At 40.7% G+C, this 26,056-nt stretch overlaps 1 protein-coding gene across 1 annotated transcript in view; it reads left to right on the top strand.

Annotated features, from left to right (window-relative positions):
* AUH (AU RNA binding methylglutaconyl-CoA hydratase) overlaps positions 1 to 26,056 on the top strand; it is a 311,152-nt gene that overhangs the window by 266,430 nt on the left and 18,666 nt on the right. The window contains exon 7 of the mRNA XM_089677150.1: positions 10,174 to 10,361. Within this exon, the coding sequence (XP_089533276.1) occupies positions 10,174 to 10,361 (188 nt within the window). The remainder of the gene's footprint in view (positions 1 to 10,173; positions 10,362 to 26,056) is intronic.

Here is a 26,056-nt window from a genome sequence, read left to right as displayed (position 1 = left end):
TCAAACATTCCCATAGACACACTTGTGGACAGCCTTTCCAGAAGAGGGGAAGCTGTTATAGCTGCAAAGCGTGGGCCAACTCAATATTGATCCCTACGGACTATGACTAGGGTGCCATTAAGTTCATGTGCGTGGAAAGGCAGGCGTCTCAAAACTTTTGATACTATAGTGTGTGTATAAATAAATAAATATATATAGATAGATAGATAATTTAATTATCCTTTTATTGATGAAAATGAAGATTCAGGAAATAATTGGGGCATATCGTGTTATATTAGGATTGTATAATTTTGCAAGAAACATTCACAACACACAGCAGACTTCCTGTCCACAGTAGCTCAGTGATTAGCACATCTGCCTTATTGCACTGAGGATATTCCTTGGTTTGAATCTTGACCAGGACACGAACTGCATGGAGTTTGCATATTCTTTCTATGTTTGAGCGGGTTTCCAGGAACCCTGGTTTCCCCCCATACACAAAAGACTTGTTGGTAGGTTAATTGGCTCCTGTCTAAAATTGCCCCCACTGTGTGTGTGCATTTGAGATAGGGACCTTAGAGACCATGAAGAGGGACTGGTTTGAATGAATAAAACCTGAAATGCAGAGTAAAATTGAAAGCATTGGATAAATGCCTGTAATAAATAGGCCCATGACACATCCAGTCCAGTATTAGTACAACTCTGTACAAATAATTAGTTATACCTCATCTGGAATATGCAGTTCAATTCACAAAAAGAGCATTGGGGAACTGGAGAAAGTACAGAGAAGGGCAACCAAATTGATAAGAGGCATGGAGGAGCTCAGCTATGAGGAAAGATTAGAGGAGCTGAATTTATTCTCTCTTGAGAAGAGGAGATTAAGGGGGGATATGATCAACATGTATAAATACATCAGTGGTTCATATAGTGAACTCCGTGTAGAGATGTATTCACCCTGAGGTCATCACAGAGGACACGGGGGCACTCTTTACGTCTGGAGGAAAAGAAACTTGATCTCCAAACACAGAAAGTGTTTCATAGTAAGAGCTGTGAAAATGTGAAATAGAATCTCTCAAGAGTTGGTTCTGGCCAGCTCAGTGGATTGCTTTAAAAAAGGCCTGGATTCTTTCTTGGATACACACAATATAACTGGATACTAACATTTATAGGTAAAGTTGATCCAGGGAATATCCGATTGCCTCTCGGGGGATCAGGAAGGAATTTTTTTCCCCTGCAGGAGCAAATTAGATCATGCTTTGCTGGGTGTTTTTGCCTTCCTCTGGATCAACTGTGGGTATAGGATAATAATTTGTTGGAGTTTTTTTTTTAATGGTTGAACTGGATGGACTTTAGTCGTCTTTTCAGCCAGACTAACTATGTAACCCCTGGCAAAAAGTATAGAATCACCACTCTTGGAAAATGTTCATTCAATTGTTTGTGTGGAAAAAAACTAATCACAGACATGCCTCAAATTATTTTCATTTAATATTCTAACCACCTGGCTTTAAGAAACACTTAAAATATAAAAAAAGAAGAAAACTGTTGTCATTTGCAACTGTTTTTGCAGATCAAGCAGAGGAAAAAAATATGGAATCACTCAATTCTGAGGGAAATAGTGTGGAATCATGGAAAAAAAAAAACACCACAGTACACCACTAGTACTTTGTTGCACCACTTCTGGCTTTTATAACAGCTTGAGGCATGGGTTTAACTACCGACAAACCGGATTCTTCAGCAATCCGGCTCCAACTTTCTCTTACTGTAGTTGCCAGATCAGCTTTGCAGGTTGGAACCTTGTCATGGACCATTTTCTTTAATTTCCACCATAGATTTTCAATTGGATTGAGGTCTGAACTATTTGCAGGCCATGCCATTGACATTATGGTGTTTATTTACTAAAGCTGGGGAGTGCAAAATCAGGCTCACTTCTGCATAGAAACCAATCAGCTTCCAGGTTTTATTGCCAAAGCTTAACTGAACAGCTGAGGTTAGACGCTGATTGGTTTCTATGCAGAAGTGAACCTTATGTATCTCCAACATATAAACCCCTATATGTCTTCCTTGAAGGACATTTTTCACAGCTTTTGCCCTATAACAAGATGCATTATCATCCTGTAAAATGATGTCATGATCACCAAACATCCTTTCAATTGATAGAATAAGAAAAATGTCCACAATCTCAATATACACTTGTGCATTCATTAAAGATTTAATGACTGTCATCTCCTCCGCACCTTTACCTGACATGCAACCCCATATCATCAATGATTGTGGAAATGTGCATTTTGTTCCCAACTAACTGGGAACAACCAACATCTTTTGCAACATTCTGTGATGATTTACCTTCTTGAAGTAGTTTTATAATCCTCTCCTTTGTTTCAACTGACATCTCCTGTGTAGTAATCTGATGCAGATATTTGTTTTAGAACTGTAAAGTACATGGTTATTCCTTAATATTTTCCGCAGATTTAAGTGATTCCATATTTTTTTCCTTTGCTTGATCTGCAAGAACAGTTGCAACTGACTACAGCTTTCTTTCTTTTTCTTTTTTTAAGTGTTTCTTAAAACCAGAAGGTTGGAATGTTAAATTAAAATAGTTTTGAGGAATGTCTGTTATTGTTTTTTTTTTTCTACACAATTAAACAATTGAATGAACATTTTCCAAGAGTGGTGATTCCATACCTTTTGCCAGGGGTTGTATATAAGTGTTCATAAATGCTGAAAGTGCAGTTAAAAGTTTGTTTCTTGTATCTCTCGGAGACTCCGGTGGCAAATTTAGAAAATTGTAAAATGGCCAAGTTTGGACAAAACCCGAGCTCATGCCTGGTTACAAGGTAAGGTGCTGCAGGATTGGCTAATCTGTGTCAGATATTTGTGAACACAGCAAAGAACTTCGCAGGCACCAAGATTTTCAATTATTTTGTTTTATCTTAACCATCAAACAGTTATGATGGGATTTTGTAGGCACACACATATAAACAAAATGTATATTAAAAATGTAGATTTTAGTACAAATTTAGTATAAAACCATATGGATAAAAAAAAAGGCTGACATTGTACCAACAAGCATGACCTGCCACAACATGGCCAAAAAGCCTAACCGCTCCAGATCCCATATAAGATAATGTATATAATATAGTCTAGTAACCATTCACAAGCAGTTCCATGCGAGATGACCCAATGTGTTTTAGTATGTCTTCTTCAGGGGTTGGAATAACCAAATGTCTATAATATATAATACTTAGAAAAGCCCAATGCATACAAGAACATAGATAATTACTTCCCAATACTGTATACTGTGGGTTGGAGCTGTCTCTGGACCAGCCTTTTAGCCTAGGAAGTAGACAGTGACACTGGATAATTCCTAAACAAACATCACTCTGTCCCTCTGAAAAGAAAAGCAGATAAAGGCATTATCAGCCATTTTCTAACTTATGCAGGCCATAGACTGGTCGTTTATCTGCCGAATTTTCGTCAGAACGAAAAAATCAGCCGATATTCAGACTGTTAGTGGGGCAATGACGTCGGCTGTTTTTCGCAGATCTTTTTGTTTCTTTTTATCGGTCATCCTGGAAAATCCAGGAAAAATGGACGTTTTTTGTAAGCATTGGTGGCAGCATCCATGGCAACAACGACCGATTTTTCGTTTATCAGCCGATAAACGGCCCATCTATGACCTGCATAAACCATATGTCAAAAATGTGTGAATGTTGGGTGATTTTTGATTGAAAACATCGATAAATAGACCCCTAAAATTACACATCTAATATGTATGCATAAAGTTTGAAGAGTTTTAATACCCATGGTACCACATCCCAAATAATAGAATTTCAATCAACTCAAACAATAATTTGTTAACATCCTATATGTGATTTTTAAGGCATCAAATTTAAACATACAAAATTTATATAAAACATTTATCTTTATTATTATATTTGACCCTTTTTCTCACTTAATATAAAGCAATGACTTTGTATGTTTTAATTAAAATAAAAAAAAAACATTATACTTACCTACATTGTGAATTGGTATTGCAAAGCATGGCACCTCATCTTCTCTGCTGGGTTCCCCCACCTGGCCGCTTGCTATGGAGGTAAACAATTTTGCTGGTTCCTGTGCCAGGCTTTGTACATCCATATACACACACAACATGGCTTGGCCCCACTCCCCATTCTCTCTTTAACCTCCCTGGCGGTATGATTATATCAGGAATTTTGTACCAAAAGCGGTACCATTTTTTTGCATGGAAATTTGGTGTTATGTATTGTAAGCCTGCAATTCTTAGTAATTACTTACTTAAACATCCCGGGTATGATAAAATTTGAAACACGAAATCATAAATTATAATTTAATAAATAATCATAAAGAATAATAATATAATAATAATACATTTAATTCAATAATATAATCAAACCAAAAACACTGAAATTTGAAATATAGCAGCAAGTTCGCACATCACTGAGCAAAGTCGCAAAATCGTTTTCAGTGTCTGATGACGAATTTCCTCACGAATCATTATCACTCAATTCTGCAAGTGGTTCTGATTTACTATCGCTGTTCTCTAGCCGGTCTAAAACCGCTTTTGACCTAAAGGGACGCTTTTTGGACGCCATGGACGTTTCTCAGTTTCCAGGCAGAAAGAACAGTCAAAATGCAGACAGGGGGCAGGACAAAGCACTAGGGACAAAATGTATGTGAAATGGTTTGAAACAGCAATGTTTTACTATGTATAATTCGTTTAGAAAAAAAATGACATTTTTTAAAATTTTCAAATTTCCACCGGTTCCGGCGCCCGTATGTCCCAACGTCACAGGGACCAGAACACAGAAGCCGGATGCCGGCATCGGCCGGAGGAGATGGCCGGGGATGCTGCAGGGGACACATCGCGGGAGCGAAGGACAAGGTAAGCTCTGCAGGGAATCCCTATGCAGCGCCGCATGGTAAGCTCGGGGTTACCGCTTTTGGTACTGAAATTTTACCCCGAGCTACACTCGGGAATACCGCTAGGGAGGTTAAAGGATTTGACTGACAGCAGCAGGAGCCAATGGCTTCTGCTGTTCTTAACAATGCCTGTGAAAACAGGGAGATGGGAGATAAGACATGCAAGTGGGCACGGCTCTGGATCAATGTAAGACTCTGGTAAGTGATAGGGAGTGGGGTGGGAGGGACGCTAGTATTGGAAGTTTTTTTTACATTAAAGAAAGGTTCTCTCATATGTGTGAAAATTAAATGTCAGCAGCTACAAAAACTGTAGCTGCTGACTTTTAATAAAACAGACACTCACCTGTCCAAGGATCCAGTGCTGTCCTCACCCGAGCCAGTTTCTTTGGTCCTCGGCACTAGCACCTCAACTGTGGCCAGCCAGCTGTGACTGCTTGTGGCTTCTCAGCTGACTGCCCACTGCGCATGTGCCAAATGTATTGTGCTATCTGAATGGCCGTGCAGTCTTCTGGAACCTGTGGTGTGTCCCAGCAGGCTGCAGACAGGGAAGACGGAGAAGAACTTCAGTTGGGATTTCCTAGGTGAACTGAGCTGAAGTGGGAGCAGGTACCTGTCAACACCCCCCCCCCCCCAAAAAAAAAAAGAAGAAGAAAGTAGAAACCAAATGTGGCAAATGAGGGGGGGAGGTAGAAGGAGGAGTGGAACTTCCTCTTTTGGGTTGAGTTCCGCTTTAATGAAGGGATACAGTAATGTAAATTTTCCTTTAAATTTTAGAACCACTTTAAATAATTATTTCTTCAAAGATGAGGTTAACATAGGCTTTTTTAGGTTTTGTATTGGGAAGAAACTTAAGGCAAACATGTCTTTATTGTGGTTAGCAATCTATCAAATTCTAGGAGATATTTGCATACATTTGCACAAGCATGTAAAACTGATGCGGTATGCACCTGTGTTGGAGGCTATGACCAATAATTCTCCATGGCACTTTCTATGGACCATGTGGTTAAATTATGGACATATGTTTTTATTTTTTACACTTTGTTTCCTATGGATCTCTGTATTGGCCAGGTACTGATTGATATATATATATATATATATATATATATATATATATATATATACACACATACAGTATATAAATCCTGAATCTGAATTACATTTAAAAAATTAACTCCACTCTTTGGTGATCTGTGTATATTGCAGGGATTTTAACAACCTTTCTAGTAGATTCCTACCTTTTGTTGCTCTGAAGAATTAGCTGTTTGTTTGACCATATCCTTTGGATAACAATTCTGAATGTGAGGGTCTGGTTAATTCTACAGTGCCTTGAAAAAGTATTCATACCCCTTGAAATTCACCACATTTTGTCATGTTACAACTAAAAAATTAAAAGTATTTTATTGTAATTTTATGTGATAGACCAACACAAAGTGGCATATAATTGTGAAGTGGAAGGAAAATGATAAATGGTTTTCAAAATTATTTACAAATAAATATCTGAAAAGTGTGGCGTGCATTTGTATTCAAAATTCAAAGTATTCTCAAAGTATTCTGAGAGAATACTTTGTAGAACCACCTTTCTCTGCAATTACAGCTGCATGTCTTTTTTAGGTATGTCTCTACCAGCTTTGCACATCTAGAGAGTGAAATGTTTGCCCATTCTTCTTTGCAAAATAGTTCAAGCTCTGTCTGATTGGATGGAGAGCATCTGTGAACAGCAGATTTCAAGTCTTGCCACAGATTCTCAATTGGATTTAGGTCTGGACTTTGACTGGACCATTCTAACACATGAATATGCTTTGCTCTAAACCATTCTATTGTAGCTCTGGCTGTATGTTTAGGGTCGATGTCTTGCTGGAGTCTTTTGCAGACTCTTAACAGGTTTTCTTCTAAGATTGCCCCGTATTTGGCTCCTTCCATCTTCCCATCAACTCTGACCAGTTTCCCTGTCCCTGCAGAAAAAAAGCATCCCCACAACATGATGCTGCCACCACCATGTTTCATGGTGTGTTCAGGGTGATGTGCAGTGTTAGTTTTCCGCCACACATACCATTTTGCTTTTAGGCTAAAAAGTTCAATTTTGGTCTCATCTGACCAGAGCACCTTCTTCCACATGCTTGCTGTGTCCCCCACATGGCTTCTGGGAAACAACAAATGGGACTGCTAATGGCTTTCTTTCAAGAATGGCTTTCTTCTTGCCACTCTTCCATAAAGGCCAGTGTCAGGGCTCCCGGGTATGACCAGAGGTATGTGACTGACGCAGGGAAACGCAGACTTCAGATATGTTATAAACAATATAATTTATTAATACTAACAATACAAACATAAACGCTGTGCAATACTAAAACATAACACAGTGCAAACAAACCAAACCAACCACCCACAGATAACAGTACATACAATGCAAGCGTCGTCAGGCAGGCCGGGTCAATAACAATCGGGCAGGTAGGTACAGGGGGAGCAAGCGGAGAATGGTCGGGGTCACAAGCCAGGTTCAGCAGGTAGCGGGCAGCGTGGTACATAGGGTCAGGCAGAGGGATGGTCAGGAACGAGCCGGGGTCAGAGCAGGAGAGGGTCAGCGTAATCAGAACAGGCAGAGTTTGGCAACAAGGAAACGTACTAGCAGGAACACAGGAACAGGAACAAGGATGCAGAATTACAAGATACAGGGCCCAGGAAAAACACACACACCAAGGCAAAGACTGCAGGTCTGGCCATCACTTAAATACACCTGCATAAGCAGTTTCAGGTGTTTGGCTGACTGCAGGGTTGAGTCTCTGATTGCTGGGAGCACCCGCTGGCCAGCCCTGGTACTGCAGCCCACAAGGCAGGTGAGTCCCACCACTACTGGCAAGTCCATTCCTAACAGCCAGATTTGTGGCGTGCATGACTAATAGTTGTCCTGTGGACAGATTCTCCCACCTGAGCTGTGGATCTCTGCAGCTCCTCCAAAGTTACCATGGGCCTTTTGGCTGCTTCTCTGACTAATGCTCTCCTTGCCTGGCCTGTAAGTTTAGGTGGATGGCCATGTCATGGTAAGTTTGCAGTTGTGCCATTTTCGGATGATGGATTGAACAGTGTTCCATGAGATGTTAAAAGCTTGGGATATTTTTTTTGTAACCTCACCCTGCTTTTAACCTCTCCACAATTTTATCCCTGACCTGTTTAGTGTGTTCCTTGGCCTTCATGATGCTGTTTGTTCTCTAATGTTCTCTAACAAACCTGAGGGCTTCATAGAACAGCTGTATTTATACTGAGATTAAATTACACACAGGTGGACTTTAGTTATGAATTCGGTAACTTCTGAAGGCAATTGGTTCCAATATTATTATTATACAGTACTTAAATAGCGCCGACAGTTTGCTCAGCGCTTTACATTATGGAGGGAGACAGTACAGTAACAATACATTTCAATACAAGAGGGATTAGAGGGCCCTGTTCCTTGGGATTTACAATCTAGGAGGGAGGGGATAGTGGTACAAGCGGTAATTAGCTGTGGGGGATGGAGTGGTAGGAAGAGTAGAGAATTCCAGTATTAGCTGGGGTCGGGGTAGGCTTCCCTGAAGAGATGGGTTTTCAGAGTGCGCCTAAAAGTGAGCAGAGTAGGCGATAGCCTGATGGTCACAGCAATCACATGGTACCGGCAGTAGGCTGGTACATTGATCTGTCATCCACTGTGTCCAGTGGACACAATAGGGCTCCTGTCAGGTCGTCATTTTACAATGGCCCAGGCAGGAAGCAGTTAATATTGAGTTTAAATTTACAGTAATGTTTATAATCATGTTACAATTCAGTTAAGCTTACAGTTTGAGTCCAGGAATTTTTAAAAATCATGAATGGCGCTACAGCCTTTTAACATTTTTGTTAAATACCTGTTTCAACAACTACACTGGCATGGTCACTATTTCCATAGAAGTGAAAAGGAAGTAATACCATGCTTTTAGAAAGAAAAGAAAACTTACTGTATCCTAAGATAAACCCTTATATATTAACATTTCAAATGTCAAAGCCATGTTCCTTTTACTTCACATATACCAAGGTCAGTGTCTGATTGCTGAGCAAAAATTGATAAAGCTGTAGGAGCTCATTTACACCAGATGCAGTCAAATGCGTTTTTAAACACAATACTAATGAATATGCAAGAAAAATGATCTAAAATGCACAAAGCCACCTAATGTTGAGAAGCAAAGAAAATTTTGTGATATCTCTAAGATAACCCCAGAGTAATAGGAACCAGATCTGCCTTACCGACTGCTGATAAAAATATATATATCTATATATCTTATATTGTGACACAATGAAAGGTGAGGTGGTTGAGGGACTCAGTGGGGGAGATTTACTAAAACTGGTGCACACAGAATCTGGTGCAGCTGTGCATGTTAGCCATTCAGCTTCTAAGTGTTAGCCCATGTTCACACTGGATCTGACATTGAAATCGATTTCAAAGTTGGATGTCAATGCGACATCAGGTGTGACTTCATGCACAGATGTCTATGGACGTCACACCTGAAATTGCAAAAAGTAGTGCAGGAACTATTTTCAAACTTGGTGTGACTCCAGCGAAAAATGGCTCGAGTGAGAGAGTGCTCTGGCCTGGGACTCAAGAAACTACCACAGATACCTGAGAGACAGAGCTACATGTGGAAAGTGCTCTGTAAGAGAAAAAAGGCTTTCAAAATGCTGTTTAGTTAGTGCCTGGATGACCAGGGTTTATCTTGTTTTGCTTGCAACCTGTTTAAATAAAATTGACCTCAAGTCAGCATTTTAAGAAAAGACAGGACATTAAGACTGCCCTTTTCCCAAGGAAGGCAATCCCCACTTGAGCTAACCCCTATATATATATATATATATATATATATATATATATATATATATATATATATATATTAGAGCAAGCAGTGAGCATTTATCATTGATTTACAGTAGGGGAAACTGACAGGAGTGTTTATTCTCCACCGATACATCACATAAAAAAAAACCACTCTGGGCGTAAATTTAGCATTTTGTAAAGTTTTGATAATTGCTCACTGTTTGCTCTACTCAATGTGACTTTTGTTTTATAATGCATCCCGGCATTGCTCAAAGAGTGTAGGTACCTACTCTCAACACTGCTATACTGTGCATGTATATGGACTATTTTATATTGTGAAATGTTTATTGCTGTTATTCACTCAAGCAGAACAAACATTGTATATGTTTTTTTTTTTGTTGAAATAAGTATACCAATGTAGACATATTTTTAATTCTGTTCAGGTGGAACACAGAGACTACCTCGTGCTGTTGGAGTGGCCGTGGCAAAGGAACTCATATTTTCTGCACGTGTCCTGGATGGTAATGAAGCCAAAGCCATTGGCTTGGTCAGTCACGTTGTAGAACAGAATGATGAGGGAGATGCAGCCTATAAAAGGGCCTTGGCTTTAGCACGGGAATTCATATCTCAGGTAATAATCTTAGAGGATAACAATTGCTCAACAATTTTCAGTACTTGTATGGACAAACTATAAGTATTTGAGATGTTATTAGTGCGTTACATGGAGTTTACAGAGTGCACCATAAAAGTGTGTAAAGAAAAATGTTCGTTACCCGAAAAGGCCTTCTTTTTTTCTAATTTTTTATTTATTTTGTTGTAGTAGTAGTAGTAGTAGTACTATCGGGAACAAAAGCATTTGCAAAGTAAAAAGCCATAATTAATGTTATAAAGGAGGAGATTTACTAAAACTGGAGCGTGCAAAATCTGGTTCAGCTGTGCCAATCAACTTCCATTTTTTTTTTCTGTCAAATACAGGCTGAACTTAAAAGCGGTTTGGCTACCATGCACAACTGCACCAGATTCTGAGTGCTCCAGTTTTATTAAATCTCCCCCAAAGTCTTTATGTAACAGGCAACTTTTGTGGTTATATATTTATGGAGCATTATATGTTTAAAACTTACTAATAATTTGTTGTCAGTGTAACTAAGAAGAAGTACATTTCTCTAGAGAACAGTAATCTGTTGAATTTCATCCTTGTTGGAAAAAGGCTTTTCTTAGTCATACAGTATGGGGCACAGGATTTTTATTTATTGCCATGGGTTATATGCAGCTACCTTGAGGTGATTGGACACTAGCAAAAAGAAAGCTGTTGGGATATCCCCTATATAATCCCTCCCACTCCCACTTAACCTCGGTGCTTGCTAGTGTCCTTAAGTGGTGGACCTCATCCCTTTACTGAGAAGCTTACATCTTTCCTGTGGATGCTTTCTTTCTCTGTTAACACTTCTATCAAGTTCCCTACCTTCACTGGATCCTGTTGTATGTGCTCCACTTAACACAGGGTGCTTTCAGTGGTCCAGGTCTGGAGTCTGCCAGCAGCAGAGCCCTGTACCTGAAGACCCCTGTGGGAATATACCCATCGTGTAGGGCAATGCCCTGCCAGTATACAAGCTTTAGGGAGAAGCAGGGAGTAAAGAACGCTTTAATCATACCTGCCCAAGGTGCCAGGATTTTCTTTAGCCCATTGGGGTGTAAGATTGCTGGCAACCTCTTCTCTGGTGGTCGTGACTTGGGACAGGAGTGCCAATTTTAATGAATCTGGCATCATTTTACTACACTGCCACATACCTGCTAATTGCACCTTTCTACCAAGGAACCCTAGTGCACCTGCACAGCTTCTGGTCATAGATAGTGCTCACTGCACCTATGTTGCCTCAGAGGGTTAACCTGCATGCCCTGCTTCTTCTAATTTCTGGGCATGCCTTCTGACTAGAAAAAGTTTGCAGTACTCCTAAATTCACAGAGTACAGCAGTCTCATCGTAATAACTGGGTTCATAGCAACCTACAGTGCTTGGCACCAAGGCCTTCCCCTCCCTCTCCTCCACAGTAGAGTTCATGATTACCCCTCTGGAGACAACATTTCACAGAGCATGGTTATCACAATTTCAAAGGAAGAGGGTCAGATGATCACACTAGCTCAGGCTGAGCAAATAGTTCCAGTGGGGGTGGTAGTTCTAGCCCTAGTACCCTTTATTCTGATATTTGTCCTCAATTTGACTCCCTACCTTCCTCTAGCCGTCTGCCACACAAGTTTCTTCTTTCTTATCCAGAGAGGAATTTTAAGCCACGTGTCATATTTCATGGGCAGGATCTGAAACCTTATACACACCATTGATAGCAGGGATCACAATCGTGCCCTTTTGGACATCCCTCCAGAATCTGTCTTTGACTTTTTCCTTGAGACAGACATGTTACGTGAGGCGGGGGTAGTGATGGGTTTGATTCTATCCTTCATAGGAATCAGATCAGGATGACACCCCTTGAACAGAGATTTCATCCAAGCGTAAGGATATCAGTGCTACCCTTATTAATGCTGTACAGTGTTTAGCATTAGAGCAGCCTGAGTCTGCTCACCACAACATCCCCATTATGGAGTCCCTTTGTAATGGTTGTGCGTACTGGGCACACTAATAGTTGCATGTGTAGCAATCATTTTGACCACGTCACCAGTCTCCTATGCCATTTCTTCATAAGAAATCATTGCACATGACCTTTTCCTCTCTCCTCCTCCCACCTCCTTTCAGCTCATACATTCCACAAAATGTTAGTTGCTGGCAGACACCCCTTATTAGCCTGGTAATAGAACTAATAGAATCTAACCCCCAATATACATTGCAGGGCCCATAAAAGTGTCTGACGTAGCCACTTCAGTGACAAGAAAGTTACCAGACATTGGGTCATAAATTGCTTAGTTGGAAGCAGGAGAATACACATCCCTGATGGACTGGTTCTCAGCCGAGGTTCTGCTTGAGGTGATTGTAGCCGTATTAGTGCATTTGCGACAGGAACAATTGAGTACTGTCCGTGATACTTTTTTTATTTGCACTAACATACAATTTTGAGGACAAGCTTTCGGGGAATGTCCCCTTCTTCAGGTCTCAGCAGGCCTCGCATTGGCGGATTAGGCACCTACCTTGCATGCCATTCTTGGGGGTGCTCATCTTGTAGGGGGGGGGGGACATGGTCGAGATTGGTATCTCTGATGCAATGTGTTTTTACTATTTTATGATATATCGTTATACAATAAACATTGGTTTGAGCAAAGTCTTATAGGTGTGTAGCCTATTTTCTTTTTCTTTTGGTTTTCATGAATTGTTCTTAGGCAACATCCTGCCAGATACATCTGGTGGCACCTCACCATATTTTGCAATTTTGTTGGACTCCCCAGCCTCTTTTTCTTTTTTTGTTATGTGAGTGACAGTGCGGTGTGAGATTGGCCAGTTTCTTGTCACAAGTTGGTGAGAAGGGCAGGAGCTGGGCACCGCCTTCATCACACCCTTAAATTGCCAAGTCCAGCTAAGACTTTCCCAGTCCACTCGCTGGTGGAGCCTGTCCTATCTTGGAACTGGGCTCATCGAGAGATTTTTACTCCTCCAAAATGCTTTGCTTAGCCCTATACAGTACTATTGAAGAAAGTTTCCTATGAAAGTGAGCAGTCCCTGTAGTAGATCCTGACAGTTTTGTCTTAACGTGCCCCACACGGCCTCCGTGGAGGATAATCCTGTGTTCAAGAACCCAGTATACAAGAGGGTAGAGGCGCTCTTTAAAGCTCTCGTCAAGCTGCACGTCAAGGTGCAGGGATAATCAGGCAATTGCAATGAACACTGGTGATGCCATGGGATCAGCTCAGGCTGCTCTCTGCCTTTCCACCCCTCCGGATTCTCCTTTGTCAGCTCCTTCAAGGATCAAGATGGAGAGCATTCAACGATTCTTACTGCACTGAACTGTCTCAGAAAGATGTAGTACTCAGATGTAGTCAGGCATCTGGCAGACAATCTGTAGGCCCTCTCAGATCATCATGATCTTCTGTCACAAGAGCAAATGTGCTATCCTGTTTCTCGGTCTCTGGCTTTAATGGCTTGGCTGTTGAAGCCACAGTCCTAAGAGACAGGAGCCTACCGGACACAGTCAAACCTACTCGTCTGAAGGCTAGGAAATCAAGTTCTAACAAAGTCTAAAAAAAGACTTTTTTTTTTTTTTAAGTAGTCTTTATTTTCAGACACAGGTTTTCATTTACAAAATAGAAGGCAGTACCATATAAAGAAAAGAAAACACCCTCACTGTCGCTCTGTTAGTGTAAGGACTGTACATGGTAGGCTAACCAGCAAGTCTAACCAAGAAAAGGCATGGGTTCAAATGCCATATAAGTTCATGTACATAATAGTGCATTAAAAAGGGCCTAGGAGTAAAAAACTGTGGTAGATCCCCACACCTTCACCATTTAAGTTTGAGAGAGCCCCTGTGAGAGGGATTGCGAAGTCCTTGAAGTTCCTGAAGTGTAATAAATCCACATGGCCCAGAAGGTGTAAAACTTGCTATATTGATCCTTGCATGTAGCCATCCATTCCTCCACCTCCATCACATTATTCACCAACTTAATCCACTCGGCTTGAGCAGGGACCTGTGGCCCTTTCCAAAACATTGAAATCAAGTGCCATGCTGAGTACAGTAGATGCGGTAGAACACTTTTCTTATAGTGTTGAGAGGAATGTTGGGCACATGGTGTAGGAACTGCGGGGGGGGGGGGGGGTCAGGAACAACAATATCAAGGATCTGCTTAATTTGAGCCCTAATATCTTGCCGAAAGGGACAAATATGAAGGAAAGACCCTGGTGACCACAATCTCTCCAGCATAAGCCAGACAAAGAGGGATAAAGCTTAGTCCGTTTTGAGGGAGCTCTGTACCATTGAGTAAGCAATTTAAAGCTGTTTTCTTGCATCTTTGTGTCAACGGAGCTAGTATGGGTTAAGTGATACCAGTGGTCAAGTTGGGTTTCTGAAAAGCTATACTGCAAGTCTCTTTCCCATTCCTGTACTTATAAAGGTTTCTTGACTGGTTACTCTGGATGGAGCAGTTTATACAACATCAAAAGGGAGTGAGGGATTGAGGCATCAATTGAGGGTTTGAGTGAGGGATTGGGTCAGACCCTGATGAAGTCACGTGAGCGGTGACACAACTTCCGGCGCGGACGCCATCTTTGGACTTTCAAAAGAACCCATGAAAGTACACCCATCACATGAGGTTCTAAGGCTATGTACAAGATGCATAACACTGTGAGTGCTTTGATTATATCTATATTGATTGCATAATAAACGGTATCATGCTATGGAGGTTTTTTTCTTTATGGATCGTGTGGGAGCTGGTCTTATTGATTAGAGCCATTTAAAGGGGAGTATCAAGCTGGTCTTGGTCTGTTTCTTCTGCTTTGAAATTGTCTGGAGGATATGATTTGATCTGGGTGGATCCAGGAGTGATCCCAAAGGCGTGTAGGCCCTTTTAGGATCACGGTAAGGAGCCAATCTTACTGTGTGTGGAATCATCACCAGAGGCTACAACGCACAAGAATCACCTGCATGTTTTCTACTTATTTTTGTGGACACTGGTGTCACGTATCGTCAGATTAGATTTATATATTTTTAGGAGATTATATATATATATATATATATATATATATATATATATATATACACACATTTTTTTCACTATTTTGTATAATATTGGATCAATTATATTTTAGGGGTTTATATGTTTATATTTTTTGTTATTTGATTTGAGTATTTAGACACAGAGCACTGGTTTGTCACTTTTTTGTGCAGGATTTATCTCCCAGTGCTGGGATCACAGGTGTGTTTTCACTATGTATCAATACATTGCATTGTGGTTATTCACTTGTGTTATTTATTCATTATTGGATCACATTTTGTTGGTTGTCTGTTCCATTATTTTTCACATTATAATTCCCTATTGGGGATTCTAGTCACTGTTTTGTTGTTTGTTCCACTATTTTTTCACATTATTATTCCCTAAGGGAGATTCCAGTCACTGTTTTGTTAGAGAGCAATACAAAGCTGTCTATACCACCATCATCCATTGGGAAGCACCCATACTGCTCTCATAATGTGTCCAGGCAAAGTAAACCCTGTTCCTGAACAAACCTAACACAGCGCACCTCTCCGTCCACCGCCCACAACTTGAAGGACAGGTGTTCTCCAGGTTCAAATTAGGGGAAGCCCTTTAAGGGGGCAAGAGGGGAAACTGGAGTCGACAATTGCCCTTGTCTGTTTAACATATCCCATAAATTTAGTGTGTGGGTGGTGGTGGGAGAGTTGGAATCGGCAATCCCCCTGAATGAGCGATCTATCCATGGGGCACGAGATAAATAACGGATAGCTAAAAACCTCTTCAGAGGGACTCCAGAGTTTATCTTTCACATGATGGTGCCAATCTAATATTCTCTGTAGTGCCATGGCCTCATAATTTCAGCGAATGGCCAGGATGCCCAAGCCATCCATCCATTTATGGCACTTCAAAACATGAAATTCCAGGCAAGGGCGGAGCTTATTCCAGACACAGCATATGAGGAGGCTTTTGAGGCTCAAAAGAAAGATCTGGGCAAGAAGATAGGTTCCATTTGTAAGTAGAAGAGGATCCTAGGCAAGATATTCATTTTTCAATATGTTTACATGGCCCATCCAAGAGAACAAGGCCCGATCCTAATTGGCATGGTCTGTATGTATAGTGTTAAGCTACGGGACATAATTACAGGAGTACAGTTGTGAGCAATGGCCTGGAAGGTAGATACCTAAATATTTCAAAGAGGTCTGGCACCAAGTGAAGGGAAAGGAGGCTTGCAGCTGTGTACGCATACCTTCAGGGATAGAAAGCGGCAATATGTCCGATTTGCCATAGTTAACAGTCACATAGAACAGTATATCATCCTCTCCCTTATGTAAGGGAGTATATGCTCCCTTTTGTTTCCATGGGACCTTAAAGAGTATGTAAACCCAGCATTTCATATTCCTGTTATGTGCCTGCTGTACCATGTATTTGTATAAAAAGAAATGCTGTTCTCTTTGTATTACTTCCTTTGTGTGAAATCACTGGTGTTCCTGTCAGTACCTCTGCTTTTCTAATAAAACTGACCACACTAAGCAAGAGAACACACCGTGGTCAGTTCTCTGGCTATGCTGGAAACTCAATGTGCTCTCCTCCAATGATCAGACTTGTCCTGACATCCCCCTCACAACCTTTCACTGTTTACTGGGAAGATCAGTGTTCTGCCATTCCTCCTCCCCCAGCTCGTAAAAAAAAGGGGAAAAGTGTTTATAATTTTTAATCTATACAAAAAAAGATTTCCCTTTATTTCTATTTTAAACTGAATGTGTTCTTTTGCAAGGTGAGGATTTACATATACTTTAATCTTGTTCTCTCAGCCCTTCAGAGGTTTGAACCTATTAGGCATTATCTTTCCACCTCAACCAAGACATCCTTCCATCTTTATGTCCTGCTCTGATGCATCCCAAGGAAGTTTCTTTTCACTGTTTTGATGTGGTATATGAACGTTTACCACTCAGCTGCTACCTCTTTTACGCAATCAGATTCCCTTTTTTTACTTCCTGAGGACTCCTACAGGTTATTACAAGTTATCATCTGATTCCATGATCTGAAAAGTAGAATTCCTCGCTTCCCTGTTAAGATACACTATATTGCCAAAGTATTGGGACACCCCTCCAAATCATTGGATTCAGGTGTTCCAATCACCTCCATGTCCAGAGGTGTATAAAATCAAGCACCTAGGCATACAGACTGCTTCTACAAACATTTGTGAAAGAATGGGTCGCTGTCAGGAGCTCAGTGAATTCAAGCATGGTACCGTGATAGGTTGCCATCTGTGCAATAAGTCCATCTGTGAAATTTTCTTGCTACTAAATATTCCATGGTCAACTGTTAATGGTATTATAACAAAGTGGAAGCAACTGGGAACAGCAGCAACTCCACACAACGCCGCAAAGTGGTAGGCCATGTAAAATGACAGAGCGGGGTCAGCACATGTTGAAGCGTACAGTGCGCAGAAGTCAGCAACTGTCTGCAGAGTCAATAGCTTAAGACCTCCAAACTTCAGTGACCTTCAATTTAGTACAACAGTGCGTAGAGCGCTTCAAGGAATGGGGTTCCATGGCCGAGCAGCTGCATCCAAGCTTTACATGAGCAAGTGCAACGCAAAGCATTGGATTCAGTGGTGTAAAGCACACCACCACTGGACTCTAGAGTAGTGGAGACGTTCTCTGGAGTGACAAATCTCCATTGGGTGTGTCTGGGTTTGGCGCTTGCCAGGAAAACAGTACTTGCCTGACTGCATTGTGCCAAGTGTGAAGTTTGGTGGAGGGGGGATTATGGTGTGGGGTTGTTTTTCAGGGGTTGGACTTGGCCCCTTAGTTCCAGTGAAGGGAACTCTTAAGGCGTCAGAATACCCTTTCTGTTCCAACATGACTGGGCACCAGTGCACAAAGCAAGGTCAATAAAGACATGGATGAGCGAGTTTGGGGTGGAGGAACTTGTCTGACCTCAACCTGATTGAACACCTTTGGGATGATTAGAGCAGAGACTGCGAGCCAGGCCTTCTCATTTGACATCAGTGCCTGACCTCACAAATGCATTTCTGGAAGAATGGTCAAACATTCCCATAGACACACTCCTAAACCTTGTGGACAGCATTCCCAGAAGAGTTGAACCTGTTATAGCTGCAAAGGGTGGGCCAACTCAATCTTGAACCCTGCGAATTAAGACTGGGATGCCATTAAAAGTTCACGTGAGTGGAAAGGCAGGCGACCCAATACTTTTGGCAATATTGTGTGTTTGTGTGTGAATGTATGTATATGTATATATATGTATGTATATATATATATATATATATATATGTGTGTGTGTGTACCCCAAAGTCGTTGTTTAGAAGCAAAGTGGTTTCACAAAGGTAGAGTTATTTTTATATATATATATATATAATGTATGTGTGTGTGTGTGTTGGGGGGGGGGGGGGGAATTACAATTATTTCCCTATGTTTTTATGTAGTACAGTTACAGTGAGGTTGCACAATAAAGATGCAGCAAGCAGAATAGTAAAATAGATAGTAAGCAATGCTAACTATAATGATGCCAAAAACTAATGTGACAACTTACAATGAATTAATACTCTCATCTGTTTGCTAGTAGCAGTTGTACCTCATTGTTTGCACTAGGTATTGAAAGTCTATATGTTTTGTTTCATATTCTGTTGTGAAATAGACCATGACATATAAGAAAAGAAAAAAAGAAAAAAAAAAAAATATATATATATATATATACATACACACAGTACCTTGAAAAAGTATTCATGCCCCACATTTTGTCATGTTACAACCAAAATCGTAACTGTAATCTATTGGGACTTTAAGTAATAGACCAACACATATACTGTTCAATCCATCATCTGAAAATGGAAAGAGTATGGCACAACTGCAAACCTACCAAGACATGGCTGTCCACCTAAACTGGCAGGTCAGGCAAGGAGAGCATTAGTCAGAGAAACAGCCAAGAGGCCCATGGTAGCTCTGGAGTAACTGCAGAGATGCACAGCTAAGGTAGGAGAATCTGTCCACAGGACAACTATTAGTCGTGCACTCCACAAATCTTGTCTTTATGGAAGAGTGGCAAGAAGAAAGCCAATGTTGATAGAAAGCCATAAGAAGTCCTGTTTGCAGTTTGCGAGAAGCCATGTCGGGGACACTGCAAACATGTGGAAGAAGATGCTCTGGTCAGATGAGACCAAAAGTGAACTTTTTGGCCTAAAAGGAAAACGCTATATGTGGCGGAAGACTAACACTGCACATCACCCTGAACACACCATCCCCACTGTGAAACATGTTGATGGCAGCATCATGTTGTGATGCTTTTCTTGAGCAGAGACAGGGAAGCTGGTCAGAGTTGATGGGAAGATGGATAGAGCCAAATAGAGGGCAATCTTAGAAGAAAATCTGTTAGTGATTGTAAGCTCTAACGAGCAGGGCCCTCTGTTTTCTCTTGTACCAAATTGTATTGTAACTGTAATGGGTACCTTCATTTTGTAAAGCACTGTGCAAACTGTTGGCACTATATAAATCCTGTATAATAATAATAATAGTGTCTGCGAAAGACAGGGAAGCTGGTCAGAGTTGATGGGTCTGCAAAAGACTTGAGACTGGGGCGGAGGTTCACCTTCCAGCAGAACAACGACCCTAAACATATAGCCAGAACTACAATGAAATGGTTTAGATCAAAGCATATTCATGTGTTAGAATGGTCCAGTCAAAGTCCAAACCTACATCCAATTGAGATTCTGTGGCAAGACTTGAAAACTGCTGTTCACAGTCTCTCTCCATCCAATCTGACAGAGCTGGAGATTTTTTGCAAAGAATGGGCAAAAATGTCACTCTCGAGATGTACAAAGCTGGTAGAGACATACCTAAAAAGACAAAAAGGCTTGCAGCTGTAATTGCAGTGAAAGGTGGTTCTGCAAAGTATTGACTCAGTGGGGCTGAATACAAATGCACGCCACACTTTTCAGATATTTATAAGTTGAAAACCATTTATCTTTTGCCTTCCACCTCACAATTCTGTGCCATTTTGTGTTGGTCTATCACATAAAATACATTTATGTTTTTGGTTGTAACATGACACAATGTGGAAAATTTCAAGGGGTATGAATACTTTTTCAAGGCACTGTGTGAGTGTGTGTGTGTGTATATATATATATATATATATATATATTTTTTTTTTTTTTTTATTTTAATTATACTGTATATTTGCATTCAGCCTTTAGCTTTCAGAAACTACATGGCGGCCCTGCCTAGACAGTGGACAGAAGAACACATTTAAGAAGGCATCAGGTGTAGCCAGCTGTTCATAAAATGTCATTTTTCCCTGACAACAGCTTAATTACTCTGTTGTGCAGTTACAAGATTGAATTTATTTTGGATTACATTTAACAGTGTGATAGTCTGACAATTACAAGTCTTTCTACCTGCATGGTACTACAAATTGCATGCAGCAGGATGCAATTGTAAATTCTTACACAATTGTCTTTACTGTTTTATTGAGACAAGACTAATTTAGTGAGCAGAATACAACCTAGAGGCATGTCAAGAGCAACACAATTAACATATCCTCCTCTTAAAAGGTAATCATTTCTGCTCTGCTGACTGTTGCACTGTACATTTAAATATATGTGTGTGTGTGTGTGTGTGTGTGTGTGTGTACACATACACAAAGGCCTGTCCATTTTCATCTAATAAATGTACATGTAGGTTGTCAGACTTGCAGTACATGGCTCCTTTATATTAAGCGTGTGGGGTGCAGAAGATAAATCCTTTTTCTTTACCACCAGAACTGGAGCTTTGTTGATTAGCCTGGAAAGCATTACATCTGGAACAAACAAATACAGAACATACTGTACGCTCTCTGACATTTACTAATGTTCTTATCTTCATCCATTAGACAGCTAAATATACCTAAATAGTGCAAAACTGGGAGCATACAGGTATCATCTACTGTGTTGAAACCCTTGTGTATTGCTGTGAAAAGCTGACTATTTAACTCTTTCACTAGTGTGGTTTGTGGCAGAATAGTTAACAGTCTGGCAATGGATAGATAAATAAAATATAAAAGGACTTAAATACTTCCCATTCCCAGAGAAAATGCTGCTTCAGACTTCATTTATTGCTGGCCACATAGGTGAATAACTAGTCACTAGGTCAAACTATCTCTGCTTAATATATCAATAAAATATGCAGTGCTATATGAAAATGTAAATGAGTAAAAACCATAAAATAAAACAATTAAAATACACAATATGAGATGCTAAGGAGCACAAAAATAACAATTGCATGATTAACATCCAGGCACGACGTATAAAGTGCTAAAAGTGATGTGATAAATATTATTGATAAGTCCAATAGTAACAGCCTTAAGGTGAAGATCGTGATTCCAGTGATAATAAATGGATGTATATTGCACTAACCAGAAAGCGCAATAACTTGCACATTTGAATAATTCAGACCAACTCCTGGTCATCTGGATCTGGAAACGGGACTCTGGGGGTCATCTGGCAAACTTCAGCATAACAGGCAACACACCGCATACATCTCCAGGCTCCAGGGATATATAGTGAGGGACAGAAGTATTTGAACACCCTGCGATTTTGCAAGTTCTCCCACTTAGAAATCATGGAGGGGTCTGAAATTCACATTGTAGGTGCACTCCCACTCTGAGAGACAGGATTAAAAAAAAAATTCAGGAAATCACATTGTATGATTTTTAAAAAATGTATTTGTCTTGCACTGAACATAAGTATTTGAACACCTAAGAAACAGCAAGAATTCTGGCTCTCAAAGACCTGTTACTGTGCCTTTTAAAAAGTCCACCTCTACTCCACTCATTAATCTAACTTAGTAGCACCTGTCTGAGCTCTTTGAAGACACCTGTCCACCCCACAGTCAGTCAGAAGCCAACTACTACCATGGGCAAGACCAAAGAGCTGTCAAAAGACACCAGAGACAAAATTGTGGACCTCCACAAGACTGGAAAGGGCTACGTGGCAATTGTCAAGCAGCTTGGTGAAAATAGATCAACTGTTGGAGCAATTGTTAGAAAATGGAAGAGGCTAAAGACGACTGTCAGTCTCCCTTGGACTGGGGCTCCATGCAAGATCTCACCTCGTGGGGTATCACTGATGATAAGAAAGGTGAGGAATCAGCCCAGAACTACAAGGGAGGAGCTGGTCAATGACATGAAGAGAGCTGGAAACACAGTTTCAAAGGTCACTGTCGGTAGAACACTATGCTGTCATGGTTTCAAATCATGCATTGCATGGAAGGTTCCCCTGCTCAAGTCATCACATGTCCAGGCCTGTCTGAAGTTTGCCAATGACCATCTGGATGATCCAGAGGAGGCATGGGAGAAAGTCATGTGGTCAGATTAGACCAAAGTAGAACTTTTTGGTCTAAACTTCACTCGTCGTGTTTGGAGGAAAAAGAAGGATGAGTTGCATCCCAAGAACACCATCCCTACTGTGAAGCATGGGGGTGGTAACATAATGCTTTGGGGGTGCTTTTCTGCGAAGGGGATAGGACGACTGCACTGTATTAAGGAGAGGATGAATGGGGCCATTTATTGTGAGATTTTGAGCAACAACCTCCTTCCCTCAGTCAGAGCATTGAAGATGGGTCGTGGCTGGGTCTTCCAACATGACAACGACCCGAAGCACACAGCCAGGATAACCAAGGAGTGGCTCCGTAAGAAGCATATCAAGGTTCTGGAGTGGCCTAGCCAGTCTCCAGACCTAAATCCAATAGAACATCTTTGGAGGGAGCTGAAACTCCGTGTTGCTCAGCGACAGCCCCGAAACCTAACAGATCTAGAGGAGATCTGTGTGGAGGAGTGGGCCAAAATCCCTGTTGCAGTGTGTGCAAACCTGGTCAAGAACTACAGGAAACGTTTGACCTCTGTAATTGCAAACAAAGGCTTCTGTACCAAATATTAACACTGATTTTCTCAGGTGTTCAAATACTTATGTTCAGCAGTGCAAGACAAATAAATTCTTTAAAAATCATACAATGTGATTTCCTGAATTTTTTTTTAAATTCTGTCTCTCAGAGTGGGAATGCACCTACAATGTGAATTTCAGACCCCCCCATGATTTCCAAGTGGGAGAACTTGCAAAATTACAGGGTGTTCAAATACTTCTGTTCCTCACTGTATCATCCAGCAAGGGGAATCACTCATGTGGGTACCAGTAGAATACCAGGGATACACCTTGAGGGGGGGCTCATAAAGAATGAGCCAGAGAAAAGATTTGTTAGTTATGGTGATTCAATAACGCTGGAGAGCAGAGACCTGCCATACCATGGTATTATCTGACATTCTGTGAGATGCTGAGGATGGAAGAGAGCAGAAGGAATCTGTAGCTGACGGATGATGGCGGCCACCGGGGACAGAACGGCTGAGGATCATTGACAGTAATACCATGGCATGACATGTATTCTACTGGTACCCACATGAGTGATTCCCCTTGCTGGATGATATATCCCTGGAGCCTGGAGATGTATGCGGTGTGTTGCCTGTTATACTGAGGTTTGCCAGATGACCCCCAGAGTCCCGTTTCCAGATCCAGATGACCAGGAATTGGTCTGAATTACTCAAATGCGCAAGTTATTGTGCTTTCTGGTTAGTGCAATATACATCCATTTATTATCACTGGAATCATGGATCTTCACCTTAAGGCTGTTACTATTGGACTTATCAATAATATTTATCACATCACTTTGAGCACTTTATACGTCATGCCTAGACATTAATCACGCAATTGTTATTTTGGCGCTTCTTAGCGTCTCATATTGTATATTTTAATTGTTTTATGGTTTTTACTCATTTACATTTTCATATAGCGCTGCATATTTTATTGATATATTTATGAGAAGGATTTAGAGGTTCACCTTTTATGCTAGCTGCTCTTATTTGACTTTACCTTGCGCTCGTTTGTTGCTTCTTTGAGTTTATCTCTGCTTAATGGGAGAATCAGTCTGAGCTCTTAGGCTAGGTTCATATCTATGCAGATTGCGGTTAATGCATTTTCTCGGTGCATTTTGCGTTTTTTTTTTCACACCCGTTTTTGATACTTTTTTAATGCATTTTGCCAGCATTCTTAACAAACAGTAAACAACATAGTCGTTAAGGAACAGGTGGCTACCGCGTCCTTACCAACCAATGAGTCATCAGCTATCAGCGGGGCTCCTCCTGTCTGAGAGCCCTTAAATAAGCCATGGGCTGGAATAATTGGCCCCGCCCCCTTGTGACGTCATTGACCCAGCATGCTCTGGTTGATGACATCACAAGGGGCGGGTGACAGTGATGCAACGTGTTGGGCGTAAGGCAAATGACTCAGGAATAAAGTACATGCCGTGATCCTTTGTTCTTAAAACGAGTTGTTTTATCTTGAATGTAAGTGCAATATAACTGTCGGAAGTTTTACCTACTTACTACACTATATGAGGCGTATTTTTTTTTGCGCGAGGTAACTATTACCATCCTAAACAGTGGAATCCTTAAAGCTACTTTAACATCTACTAAAGGAGAGGAGGAGTGGACAGTCCCTAGTAGTTGGAGGAGATAGAGACCAACAATGGAGATATTTCAATAAACACGCAGTATAATACGCATTAGAGGTGAGAGTTCTGAGAGCACTGAGGTGGCACTATAATGTATGAAATTCACGTGAAGCACGGATCTATATTTTGTGGTGTCAGATCACACAATTTCTGGAATTAAATTCATTTTATATATTTATTTATATTTTATATATTTACTTGTTATTAAGCACTTTGTTATGAGTTTATTCACTATGGTTGTTTAGTATTTGATGGATTGATGTTTTATGCTTTCGTCATTCACAATTTCCTGCCAGCAGCGCTACATTACACACTACTAATATTTATATTGCATTGTGGGAACACAATTGATGTTAGCAGCAGCACATGTAGTGGCAGTCACCGATAAACATGTATATTTTCTTAGCACATATTAGGCACAGGAGTTTTTTCACTGTATTTTAGTTATTATTATTAATATTATACAGAATTTATATAGTGCCAACAGTTTGCACAGCGCTTTACCAATTATAGGCAGACATTACAGTTACAATACAAGTTGGTACAAAAGGAATCAGAAGGCCCTACTTGTTAGAGCTTACAATCTAAGAGGAAGGGTCAAGTGATACAAAAGGGGGTAGCCATTTATTTTTGAGCTCTTATTCGCCCCTTCATCGGTGATCACATGGCTTCAAAGTGCTAAGGGCTTCAAACTTGTGTTCTACACTGAAGATGATCTGGAGTAGTATTTTCTCTAGGACAAAGCCAGGCTGAGACCCAATAAGAACCTGGGTAGAGTTCCTGCTTTGTTGATTTGAATAGATCACACAAAACTAAATGGGGGAGATTTACTAAAACTGGTGCACTCCAGAATCCAGTGCAGCTGTGCATCATAGCCAATCAATTTCCAACTTGCTCAATTAAGCTTTGACAATAAAACCTGGAAGCTGATTGGTTTCTATTTAGAGCTGCACCAGATTATGCACCAAGCAGTTTAAGTAAATAACCCCCAATATATTTACAAGCTGAACCTGTCAACAAAAAATAAGAACGTGACAACAGAAACAGTACATTATTAAAAAAACACTATATTGAGACAAGCCTCTTTTTGTCATACCTTTTATAGTTTTGACATAGGCTTTGCATGCAAGTGGAATGGGTTACTTGGT

This window comes from Staurois parvus, unplaced genomic scaffold (assembly GCF_062004578.1).
Source record: "Staurois parvus isolate SC_StPar_1 unplaced genomic scaffold, SC_StPar_1.0 ptg000178l, whole genome shotgun sequence".
Taxonomy (NCBI): domain Eukaryota; kingdom Metazoa; phylum Chordata; class Amphibia; order Anura; family Ranidae; genus Staurois; species Staurois parvus.
The sequence above is the reverse complement of the archived record's forward strand: the minus strand, read 5'-3'. Positions and strand labels throughout refer to the sequence as shown.